We start from the raw sequence: 12,512 nt of genomic DNA, 5'->3' as shown, positions 1-12,512 counted from the left end.
GTCTTTAGCATACAATAAATTCATTACAAATGTAACTTTAAGTTAAACGTGTGTTTAACTACACCTGGGGGAAACTCACTTCACCTTCAGAGGCTCGGGGGCAGCTCAGTCTCTCCAGTCGGGTTGCAGGGCCAGCGCACCGCAACAGACTCGCTGTGTGTGTAAACCAGACTGAGCGCGAACGCCGCTCTGCACTTTTGAATCAGGGACGTACTATTTGAGGGGCATGGGGGAGGGGCTTTAATAAAAATTAAATTTTTCACTTTTGCTAAATGTATCGTTTAGTCACTGTTTTGAGAAGCTTGCGGGTTGTTTTTACAAGTAGCCTATAGTTTTACTAAAGTTAGGGGGGCAGCTGGGGGGGCAAGGCTCTAGAGTGGGGGGGCACCTGCCCCCCCTTGCCCCCCTGTAGATCCGCCCCTGAGTGTAGAGCTTCATTTTGGGGAATTGGGTGAGACGTTTTGAGAATACGAGGCATAGTTTCAAGAAATGTGTTTAAGCAATGGAGAAAAACTGTAACATAACTGTTTTAAAATGTGTGGTTTTGTTATGGGTGTGTGTAATTTACCATGTAGAACAACATGTCAAAGTATACAGAAGTTGTGTTTACCACAGGCTTTAATGTTACACATAAATCAGAAAACCCTTTTTGTAAAACCCCATAGGAAAATCTTGAAGGAACCAGCAGCGAATTAGACTTTACGGTCCGGTCATATCTAAACCACTCTATTCATACTCAAAGCCAGAGGGCGCCCTCGCACAGAAAGTACAAAGTAGACTCATAAAAGGTAGACTCATCATCAGGTATTTTCATAAGAATAAAGTATTTAGCTAATCCGAGCTATATTGCTAATCGAAATAGCTTTTATCACAGTAGAATACTACAAAATAATATATTGTTTGCCTTAATCTGTATAAGAAGCCTAATCAGATCATAAAAATGAAGAAAAAAAAAACTGCATGCTTAGATAATATAAGTAACTATTAGCATGCTTGTCTCCTCTAAACAAAATCACATGGCATGGTCTAAACATTTTTAGAGTTATCCTCAGATTTGAAATAAAACATGATCAGAACAACATTAAGCTATAGTTATTTTATTTTATCATATGCTCATGAATATTCTTGTTGGAACCCAAAACACAGAAAAGTGTGAAAACAGAACTACAAATTTGAACAGAAGCTTTTTTATATATATATTTTATTATGTGTGTTATTCTTAATGAAGAAAAAAAATTATTTGGAAATATTTAAGCTGTTATTGTTGTAGTTTCTTAATCTAAAAAAATGCTTGCACTTAGGACTTTAAAGAATAGCAGCAGCAAAGAAAATAAGGGAATTGTAAGAAAACCTTGTGCATGACTTGTGTTAAACTTGGCCCCTCTCTGTGAAGGCTGCCCGTTGTGTCCATGCTTTTAAAACATTCTAGATCTGCCACTGCAAGGAGTGAAGTGTAATATTGTATTTTTCTGATGAATCAAAGAGCGACACTAACATTTACAGTATAAGAAACAGATAAAACCACACATATTTCACTTACTCACAAAAAAGACTAAAGAAAGAACATGAATGAACAACGTACTCCTGAAAAGTCATTAGTTTAACAGGTGTCAGTTCGAGAACTGATTGTTTCTTAGTGAGTCTGTATTTGTGTCTTTGGTTCTGTACAGCACTCAGTGCTCCCACAGGGAAGAGGCGTCCACGCTTAACCCATCGCCCATCAGCGTGCCTCCCTGGTCTCCACGAAGGTACTTGCCATTCTGACCCTTGATGCCAACCCGTCCATACTCCACAAACTCAAAGAAGAAATCCTCAGGTTTGTCCCCATCTGTGCACACCAGATCACTGCCGGACACATACCAAAACTTTTCATTCCCACCTGTGGTAGAGAAGGAAAAAAAACATGCATCAGGAATTTTGTGAGAAAGTGCCCAACAGAGTCAGTGTTGCTCAGTGAAACTCTCGTCAGTCTCAGCTCACACAATATGACTCACTTTTTATATGGTATGCGCCATCGCTGAAAAGCAATGAGAAGATGTCATAAACAGAGCGACTGGCGTCCAGTGTATTGGAGTTCTTGTGGTGACACACAAAGCCGTTCTCCCCACGCAAGACCAGGATAGGACGATTAATCAGCTTTAGCACAAACTGCTCGTCCTCCCCTGCCGAACACATGAGAGGATTAATCTGACTCGTGTTGTATCCAGTAGTGGCAGTTTAGTGAAAGGTCAGAGAAGAATCGGTGTGCACTCACCCAAAGAATCACTCACAGCTGCAAGCTGTCCATTTTTCTTTGTGCAGACATATTTTCCATTGTTTGCCCTCAAAGCGACTCGTCGGCCCAACCACTCAATGTCGAACATGGTGTTTTCTTCTCTATCAGTTGCACACATATTCAAGATCATTGGTATGCAAATTATATATTTTATTTACATGTTAAAGCAATAGTTCCATAGTTATCTATGGAACACAAAAGTTGGCTTTTTTATGTTTTTGTTTTGTTTTTACATACAATTGAAGTAAATGGTTACCAACAATCTTAATATATATATATATATTATACACAGAAGCAAAAAAAAAAGTCATATTTACATTTATTCATTTAGCTGACGCTTTTATCCAAAGCGACTTACAATTGCTATATATGTCAGAGGTCGCACGCCTCTGGAGCAACTAGGGGTTAAGTGTCTTGCTCAGGGACACATTGGTGTCTCACAGTGGAGACGAACCCGGGTCTCTCACACCAAAGGCATGTGTCTTATCCACTGCGCCATCACCACCCATTCCATATAGGTTTGGAATGGGTGTGAGTAATGATGACATCTGATAACATTGATTTAACAGTTTTTGTTACACATTCATTTTTACACCTATGCAGTTTATAATTAATACTAATTTGAGAGTAAAAACACACTCTATAGCAGACATGCACAAAACGAGATGATCATATTTTCCGGCATGATTTGAGATTGTTCCAAAGAGAACTGTGCTTCAGTGAAAGTCACAACAATTTTTCTTATGTTTGATTATTTACAATTACATAGAAAAAATACAGAATCTTAATTATGTATTCTTCATTTTACATGATAACTTATATTTTATTTATTTTTATTTATATTATTTAAATATAATTTTTATTTCCAAGTTTAAATAGTTTATCATGTTTCTCAAGTTTTACCATACATGTTTTTGTTTGTTTGTTTGTTTGTTTGTTTTACAAACATGTATAGATACATGTATAAAACAACTCCTTACACTTCTGTGGCTGAAGGCAGAATCCCTCCGTGAGTTACGAGTGTCCAGTAATTTCCGCCGCTGGTTCTGAACATGCACTTCTTAGTCTCTTTGTCAATCTCCATCTGAAATGTCTCCATGTCTGTCTCATCATCCTGATTAGCTGAGATGCTAACACCTGGAAAAAAAGACACTTATCATGGCAAGCTTTCTCGATGACTGAGACTTGGTTCCTTTACAAAATTGCAAAGCAAACAAATAGTACAGCAGATATAAACACTCACCTAAAGGATTATTAGGAACACCATACTAATACTGTGTTTTACCCCCTTTTGCCTTCAGAACTGCCTTAATTCTACGTGGCTTGATTCAACAAGGTGCTGAAAGCATTCTTTAGAAATGTTGGCCCATATTGATAGGATAGCATCTTGCAGTTGATGGAGATTTGTGGGATGCACATCCAGGGCACGAAGCTCCCGTTCCACCACATCCCAAAGATGCTCTATTGGGTTGAGATCTGGTGACTGTGGGGGCCATTTTAGTACAGTGAACTCATTGTCATGTTCAAGAAACCAATTTGAAATGATTCGAGCTTTGTGACATGGTGCTTTATCCTGCTGGAAGTAGCCATCAGAGGATGGGTACATGGTGGCCATAAAGGGATGGACATGGTCAGAAACAATGCTCAGGTAGGCCGTGGCATTTAAACAATGCCCAATTGGCACTAAGGGGCCTAAAGTGTGCCAAGAAAACATCCCCCACACAATTACACCACCACCACCAGCCTGCACAGTGGTAACAAGGCATGATGGATCCATGTTCTCATTCTGTTTACGCCAAATTCTGACTCTACCATCTGAATGTCTCAACAGAAATCGAGACTCGTCAGACCAGGCAACATTTTTCCAGTCTTCAACTGTGCAATTTTGGTGAGCTCTTGCAAATTGTAGCCTCTTTTTCCTATTTGTAGTGGAGATGAGTGGTACCCGGTGGGGTCTTCTGCTGTTGTAGCCCATCCGCCTCAAGGTTGTGCGTGTTGTGGCTTTACAAATGCTTTGCTGCATACCTCGGTTGTAACGAGTGGTTATTTCAGTCAAAGTTGCTCTTCTATCAGCTTGAATCAGTCGGCCCATTCTCCTCTGACCTCTAGCATCAACAAGGCATTTTCGCCCACAGGACTGCCGCATATTGGATGTTTTTCCCTTTTCACACCATTCTTTGTAAACCCTAGAAATGGTTGTGCGTGAAAATCTCAGTAACTGAGCAGATTGTGAAATACTCAGACCGGCCCGTCTAGCACCAACAACCATGCCACGGTCAAAATTGCTTAAATCATCTTTCTTTCCCATTCTGACATTCAGTTTGTAGTTAAGGAGATTGTCTTGACCAGGACCACACCCCTAAATGCATTGAAGCAACTGCCATGTGATTGGTTGATTAGATAATGTCACATGCCTGTCCTGTCTTGTGATGCACATGGGTGTTTTGTTATTTTGGGCCATGTGCTCTTGTCATTGTCTGGTCCCTCCCCCTTGTTATCTGATTATTGGTTCATTTGTCCCACCTGCCCTGTTCATTAGCCTTCTGTGTTTGTTCCCTATTTAGTCTCTGTTGTGTTTGCAGTTCAGTGTTGGTTTGTTTGTCCAAGTCTAACTCCACAATTCAGTACTTCACAGTTCACAGTCTTTGTAATATGTTTTAGCAATACATTTCTAACATTTATAATGGGTTTAGAATTTTTTTTTAGAATTGCCTTTACAGGGACTTTAACAACACAGAATCATGATCTGAGGTGGCAGTGGGCTTAAATACACTGGGAATGATCATTAACAAAACAGGGAACCGGTGTCCAACAGAGGCAGGAAAGATGAGGTTCCGGAAGAGGACGAAGACTGGCAAAGGGAAACAGCACAGTGGAGATGATGAAAGAAGAAGCCAGGAGTCCGAATGACAGAAATTAAGTTGTGAAAATTGGAGACCCGGAGGAGCAAAGGAGACAAATAATCAAGGAGATGCTGAAGATCTGGAGGGCCAAAGTGGAGCAGCAGGCATGTGTGACCAAGGTGGAGATATGGGCTTGGGAGACCTGAACAGAGTTGGTAACTGAGGATGATGGTGAAACCAGAGGGAAGGAGGAGCCTGGCAGAGCCAGAGAGGTGGAGATCCAGAAGTCCAAAGCAAAGCCAGAGCGATGATTGACCAAGGTGGAGCCAGAGTGAAAGGGAGTTGGTGGAGCCTGAGGGATGACAGACCGTGGTGGAGAGCCAAGGGAGCATTGACCCAAAATTGAGCCGATGGGTCGGGGGGGGCTCTGAGGCTCGAGGTGAAGCTGAACGATCCTTAGACCATGGAGGAGCTGATGATCCGTAGGTGGAGGTACTGAAGGGAGACAGCAGAGGCGACGCCGAGGAACTGTATGGTTTTGGCAGGGGAGGAGGGAGAGGGATGCATGACTTGGCAGAGCCAATATAATGAAGGCGATTCAATGCTAGACGACGAAGGAGACTTGGTGCTGTGCGATACCAGCAGCGATGAAGAAGACTTGATGCTAAACTGAACCAGTGGTGACGAAGAGGATTTTGGACTGGGCTCATCCAGTGGCGACAAAGACAATTTGCGATTGGACTGAACCAGAGGTGAGGAAGATGTCTTGGGATTAAACTGAACCAGTGGTGAGGAAGACGACTTGGGATTGGACTGAACCAGTGGTGAGGAAGAGGACTTTGGACTGGGCTCATCCAGAGGCGACAAAGACGATTTGGGATTGGAGAGAACCAGTGGTGAGGAGGATGACTAGGGATTGGACTGAACCAGTGGTGAGGAAGACGACTTGGGATTGGACTGAACCAGTGGTGAGCAAGACGACTTGGGATTGGACTGAACCAGTGGTGAGGAAGACGACTTGGGATTGGACTGAACCAGTGGTGAGGAAGACGATTTGGGATTGGACTGAACCAGTGGTGAGGAAGACGACTTGGGATTGGACTGAACCAGTGGTGAGCAAGACAATTTGGGATTGGACTGAACTAGTGGTGAGCAAGACGACTTGGGATTGGACTGAACCAGTGGTGAGGAAGACGACTTGGGATTGGACTGAACCAGTGGTGAGGAAGACGACTTGGGATTGGACTGAACCAGTGTTGAGGAAGACGATTTGGGATTGGACTGAACCAGTGGTGAGGAAGACGACTTGGGATTGGACTGAAGCAGCGATTCTGCAAAGCTCCTTTGAAGACCTTCGACGGGCAGGGGTGCCTTCGACTGCTCATTAAAGGTTGTATCAGTGATTTCTGGCCCAAAAATAAATGTCTAATCTTTCCTAACGATCCGCTAGCTGCCCGCCCCATAAGCATGCCGTCCAAAAACCGCGTCTCTGTAGGCAGCGTAGGCTCTGAGATCTGCACACAAAAACAAATGGGTAGAACCACCACTCAAAACCAAAATAAACAGTGTTCCAACCAATCACTGACAGGGGCGGGTGTTGCTCCGATTTCGCGTCCAGCCGTGCACGAGCGCAAAACCTCACAACACCCGCCCCTGTCAGTGATTGGTTGGAACACTTTATTTTGGTTTTGAGTGGTGGTTGTACACATTTGTTTTTGTGTGCAGATCTCAGAGCCTAGGCTGCCTACAGAGACGCGGTTTTTGGACGGCATGCTTATGGGGCGGGCAGCTAGCGGATCGTTAGGAAAGATTAGACATTTATTTTTGGGCCTGAAATCACTGATACAACCTTTAAGGCAGGTGTTTTAAAAGACTCATTGAAAGCTGCCAGGATAGTGAGTGAGGCACACCAGATCTAAGAAGTCCCTTGTGTTATCCTTGAGGGAGCAATTCCCCTGCTTGAGGAGATCTGGAATTCTTCATTCAATTTCAATTCTACATCTTATTTTACTACCTAAATTCAGGAATTGTTTTTTAAAAACCATTCTAAATTAAATGATAAAATTAATAGTTTCAATCCTTGATTATGATTGGCTAGGCTGCGTTCACTAGCACCTGTGACTCAAAGGGTTTTTGCTAATCCACTGGTAACACCTCAGTACTTTGTGCTCCTGGCTGAGTCCCACTAAACCAGTAATCATGCTGTTTATCTCTGTCACTCTCTCTGAACCTGTGGTTTAAATAACATTACCAGCAAATGTCTATTCCAACTAGTCAAAGCGACCAGATTGTGTAGGTTGAGGTTCAAATTAGATGCTTCAGAAATATCCCTTGACTGTCCATTAGCCTTTTACTGGAGTAATCCTTTACTCTCACCCTAGCAGGGCCTAATAAGCAGTTGGTGCCTTGATCCATCCTATTTCAGTTTAATATGCAGAGACAGAAATGGAAAATTATTTGAAAATTATGCTTTGCAGTGTGTTTGTTCAACTATCGGAAACCGGTCAAAGAAAGCCATCTGTATGGAAGTCAGACTACAGAGATAATTCAGACTACCCAGCTAACAAAAATATGTTCTAAGAAAATTTGTCTGATGGTCCTATCAAGTTATAATAAAATTATTTCGCAATGTTTTTTCTGAATGTTATTTTATTACCATTAGTTCAAAAATTATGGGAACATTCCATTTCATAATTTTGCAAACATTATAGGAATGCTACTTTTGAATGTTTTATAATCAGACGTCTAACTCAAATGAACATTCAGCCGACAAGTTTCTAGGGAAGTTATCCCTGTTCATGGAACATAGCACGCAAGTCATATGCATGTCTCTCTGAAAGGCCTTGTGCAGAATTCTTCAACCCTCCTCCTGGGGACCCACTGTTCTGCTCCAGTTTAGCTCCAACCCTAATCAATCACACCTGAACCAGCTAATCAAGCTTTTAAGGTTTGCTTGAAAACGCAGGCAGGTGTTCTAAAGCAGGTTGGAAATAAACTTTGCAGGACAATGGGTCTCCAGGAGCAGGGTTGATGACTGGGGAGAAGAGGATGGTGACATTTGATACAGAGGGGCAAAGGGCAAGCTTTGAACACAACTGCACTTTTAGCTATGAGCCATTATGTTTAAAGCTGTTCATTGTCATAGTCAAATATTTGCAAACTCTTACCTCTATTATCATATAGTAGAATACATCAGTAAATAGATAAATGTCAGTGTATGTTTTTTTCACTGCTTGGTTATAGAACCAAGAAGATGTCCATGCAATTGGTCTACTACCTATGTAAGGTAAACAACATAATAGGATGTAGCAGGAACTGTTCAAGGCAAGATTGACACTTTTCTTAGTCACCAAAATAAATTTTGAATAATAATTTTGCAATGTTCAACTATCTCAACTATTCAATCAATTTACGGTGGAAAAAAATCAAGTCCTGCCCTAAATTTTTTTCTCGTTCGATAAGGCATTTCACTCGGATAAATGTCACAATAGGAATGACGTTAAAGGAGGGGTCTCAAACCCTGCTCCAGGTGAGCTAGTGTGCTTCTCACTTCTAAATTCTGCCAATTAAGAATTTCTTAAATGGCCAAACTTCAACAACATAAGGGCAGATCCCTTGAGCACAGCTGATGACACTGTGAAGTGACACTCAAATGATAAAGAATATTCCAATATACAAATAAGCTTTCCTTCGTCCTCATTTTCTTTCCCAAGGGGAGGGGTAGCTTTGACGCAAGGAAAGGAAACGGGGATGCACAAATTAGAAGTGAGAAGCACACTAGCTCACCTGGAGCAGGGTTTGAGACCCCTTCTTTAACGACTTTCCTATTGTGACATTTATCCGAGTTAAATGCCTTATCGAACGAGAAAAAAGAATGTAGGGCAGGACTTGATTTTTTTTTCACTGTAAATTGATTGGATAGTTGATTTACTGTTGTTTGCTAATTGCTGCAATCTCATGTTGTAAAGGAAGGACTATAGCCTGCCCACACGTCATCAGAGAAGAGATGTCATTGCGAGGGGCACATGAATTAAAAAAAAATTATGTGCATGGATAAATCATTTATAGTAAACATTGTAATATTCATTAAAAATTCCTTTGGGTGACAAAGAAAAGTGTCAATCTTGCCTTGAACAGTCCCTGCTACATCCTATTATGTTGTTTACCTTACATAGGTAATAGACCAATTGCATCTTCTTGATTCTATAACCAAGCAGTGGACAAAACATACGCTGACATTTATCTATTTATTGATGTATTTTGTTAGCTATTTAATGCATGTATTCTACTATATGATAATAGAGGTAAGAGTTTGCAAATATTTGACTATGACAATGAACAGCATTAAACATAATGGCTCATAGCTAAAAGTAAAGTTGTGTTCAAATTTTGCCCTTTGCCCCACTGTATCAAATGTCACCATCCTCTTCTCCCCACAAAGCCAGAAGTCATCAACCCTGCTCCTGGAGACCCATTGTCCTGCAAAAAAAATTTTCCAACCTGCTTCAGAACACCTGCCTGCGATTTTCAAGCAAACCTGAAAAGCTGGATTCGCTTTACGTTAAGAAATAACATTCAGAAAAAAAACGTTTCGAAATAATTTTATTATAACTTAATAGGAACATTAGAAATATTTTCTTTGAACATATTTTTGTTAGCTGGGTAGTCTGAATTATTTCCGTAGTCTTAGATTTTGTAATGCACATACATGCATCATCCACATTGCAGTCTATGTCTATGTCTAAAAGTCTGTGCATTATGTAGGTTTATGAAATGTCATGTCATTTGTCTGCAAATTTCTATGATTTATACTAGACTCATAATACGAGTTTTAAAAAAGACAATTGAGTTGGCATGTCCAGTGCGCGCGCACACACACGAAAAAATCGAACAACAACTTAGGTCATAGACCTAGTGCTACATCAGCAGAAAACCTTTTATCAGTTTTATGAGGAGCAACCTATATTAGAATATATATAAGCTGGTTCAAGAACCCACTTTTTATTGTTCAGCCATGTTACTGAATACCTACAGATTGTTTTAGACCAGGGGTCAATCCTATGCCTTGATATCTATAGCCTCATTCATAATGTCAGTCTAAATTCGGTGTTTGTGCATATCCGATTGAATTCTGATCAGATTCTGGCAAAAAAAAAATCTCATGAAAAGCGATCTTTAAAAATCCGTTTTGAGCTTCATTCGTATGTGTAATTCTGTAAACTCGTCAAACGTTGTTATAAGAAACATGCTGAAAGTCACTGCAGAATCAAGGTTGTGTTGTTGCAAAGTGCCGAACTAGAAAATTACAATCTAACGAAGAGATGTTTTGAAAAAACTAAATTCCAGAAAACGAAATAGCGGCATGAGACACACAAATCGGATCTAAACAGTTGTGATACACAATGTGGACAGTGAATAATTTTAGATCAGATTCCAACACGTATCCTACGTCCCTGCATAGTTCAGCTCCTACCCTAATCAAACACACCGGAACCAGCTAAATAAGATCTTCATGAGCAAGAATAACTGTGTTTTTGGTTATGGTTGGAACTGAACTCTGCAAGTAGGTATATATCCAGGAACTGGATTGGGCACCCTTGTTTTAAACCAATAATAATGACCATGATATATAAACACAAATGCACAAACATTGGTTACCTTGACGAATAGACACAAATCTCTTGTTGGCTGCCTGGAAAACAACTTGTGGGTGGCTCTCTTCCAGATCAAACAGCTCATCTTTCCCTGGCCTTGAACAGCGGCCAGACTTCAGGGAGCCGGTGGGGCCCGTTGGTGAGAGGTACTTGCCCCCACAGTCCTTAAACGCCAGCTTGCCAGACTTGAGCTCCAGGGTGAAACTGGTGTTAGGCCCGTTCTCCATTACCAGCTTGCCATCGTTGCTGAGAAAGCGGCTGTCACAGGTCTTCAGACTGTACTTCCCATCCAGGTAGACCAAGGTGATCAGGGAGTCCACACCCCAGGGGATGTTGCTGTCCACGGAGAGCTCGTCGTCTGCGATGGACAGGTGAGCGTAGCGCTTGCGGCCAACACTTAGCAGGTTGGCCTGTGGGTGAAGGGCGAGATGCATGGCCCACAGCTCAGAGTCGCCAATGGTCTGGGCAAAACAGGACAGATATTCTGCAGAGCCTCCAAAATAACGCAAGTATGGCTCAGACTGCAAGGCCCAGCGTCCATCTGACTGCATCAAAATCAAGAAGCGGCAGTCTGTATTTGGCACTTCCTCCTCACAGCTTACCTTGCCATCTTTATCTGAGGACAGATAACGTCCGAGGTGACTGCGCAAGAAAACCACCTGGCTGTCCTGGTCTTGCTCCAGGGTCCAGATCTGTTTCTTCTTCATGCTTGTTCCAGATGCATTTACCTTGAAACCAAATGCCTCTGCTGTGAGGTAACAATTTCCGTAATTAATGAGTCCAAACTGGAGCTTTAGAGCCATGCTTATTCCGTTCGTGGACATTCTAAACAAGAGCGATTCCCAAAGGATTGTATTAGATTAGTTTAAAAATGTTGAAAAGAAAACAATATGTCCTTGACAAACAAGAACCTCTCCTTGGATGCTATTAAAAGGTAATTTAAAGCTTCTTTGCTGCTCTGAACCTAGAGTTTCTTACCCGTTTCTTCTTTTTTTTTGTCAACTGTGACTCAACTACAGATCAATGCTGTTGTCTTTGTGAGTTTTCTTGTGTTGAATCCTTTATCGTTAGAGCAGCAGTGCCAGGCTTCACTAGGTTATCTTTAGCTACTTCTCTGCATTCACACAGGTGACTGCTTGCTTCTTCCTAATCAGCCTGGATTAAACTCAGCAGGGCGCAGCACCTCAATCCAACAAGCTGCTGACATCACACAGCAAGTCTCTGACTCCTCCCTCTCTCTCTCTCTCTCTCTCTCTCTCTCTCTATCTCTCTCTCTCTCTCTCTCTCTCTCTCTCTCTCTCTCTCTCTCTCTCTCTCTCTCTCTCTCTCTCTCTCTCTCTCTCTCTCTCTCTCTCTCTCTTTCCTTTTTTCAGCCCCGGTCTAACTTCTCTTGTTGTATCCCTTCTTGAATATTTTATTTTATGGTGACAGATAATACACTACATGTTTTGATATGTTGTGCAAGTTTGTTCTTTAATTCTTGATATGTTGTGCAAGTTTGTTCTTTAAGTCGTGCCTTTATATGGTAGTTTCTGAGGAGTTTTTCAAACTCTGCTTATTTTACCTTCCTTATTTTCCAGTCAAATATGTATTCTTTAGCCTGCAGCTCAGGTACAGATTATCATGACGAATAACCTCTCACACCTACTGATCTTTGTCCTTATAAGGGTATTAGTGACTGTACTACAAGCTTTTTAGAGCCATACAGTAGAAATGGGTGTACTATTACATTTTTTTTCA

The 12,512-nt window shown here is 41.4% G+C and overlaps 1 protein-coding gene across 1 annotated transcript; it reads right to left on the bottom strand.

Annotated features, from left to right (window-relative positions):
• Positions 1 to 1,437: 1,437 nt before the first annotated feature.
• On the bottom strand, positions 1,438 to 11,938 carry fscn2a (fascin actin-bundling protein 2a, retinal). The gene is made up of 5 exons (XM_056261924.1): positions 10,777 to 11,938; positions 3,256 to 3,412; positions 2,255 to 2,376; positions 1,995 to 2,162; positions 1,438 to 1,879 (listed from the first exon to the last, which is right to left on the bottom strand). Exons 1-5 carry the CDS (start codon positions 11,594 to 11,596, stop codon positions 1,674 to 1,676), a joined length of 1,473 nt encoding a protein of 490 aa, XP_056117899.1. The 5' UTR covers positions 11,597 to 11,938; the 3' UTR covers positions 1,438 to 1,673.
• Between the last annotated feature and the right edge of the window lie 574 nt (positions 11,939 to 12,512).

This window comes from Rhinichthys klamathensis, unplaced genomic scaffold (assembly GCF_029890125.1).
Source record: "Rhinichthys klamathensis goyatoka isolate OS25496 unplaced genomic scaffold, OSU_Roscu_1.1 h1tg000189l_1, whole genome shotgun sequence".
In the NCBI taxonomy this organism is placed as follows: Eukaryota; Metazoa; Chordata; class Actinopteri; order Cypriniformes; family Leuciscidae; genus Rhinichthys; species Rhinichthys klamathensis.
This window is presented reverse-complemented; position numbering and strand designations above follow the sequence as displayed.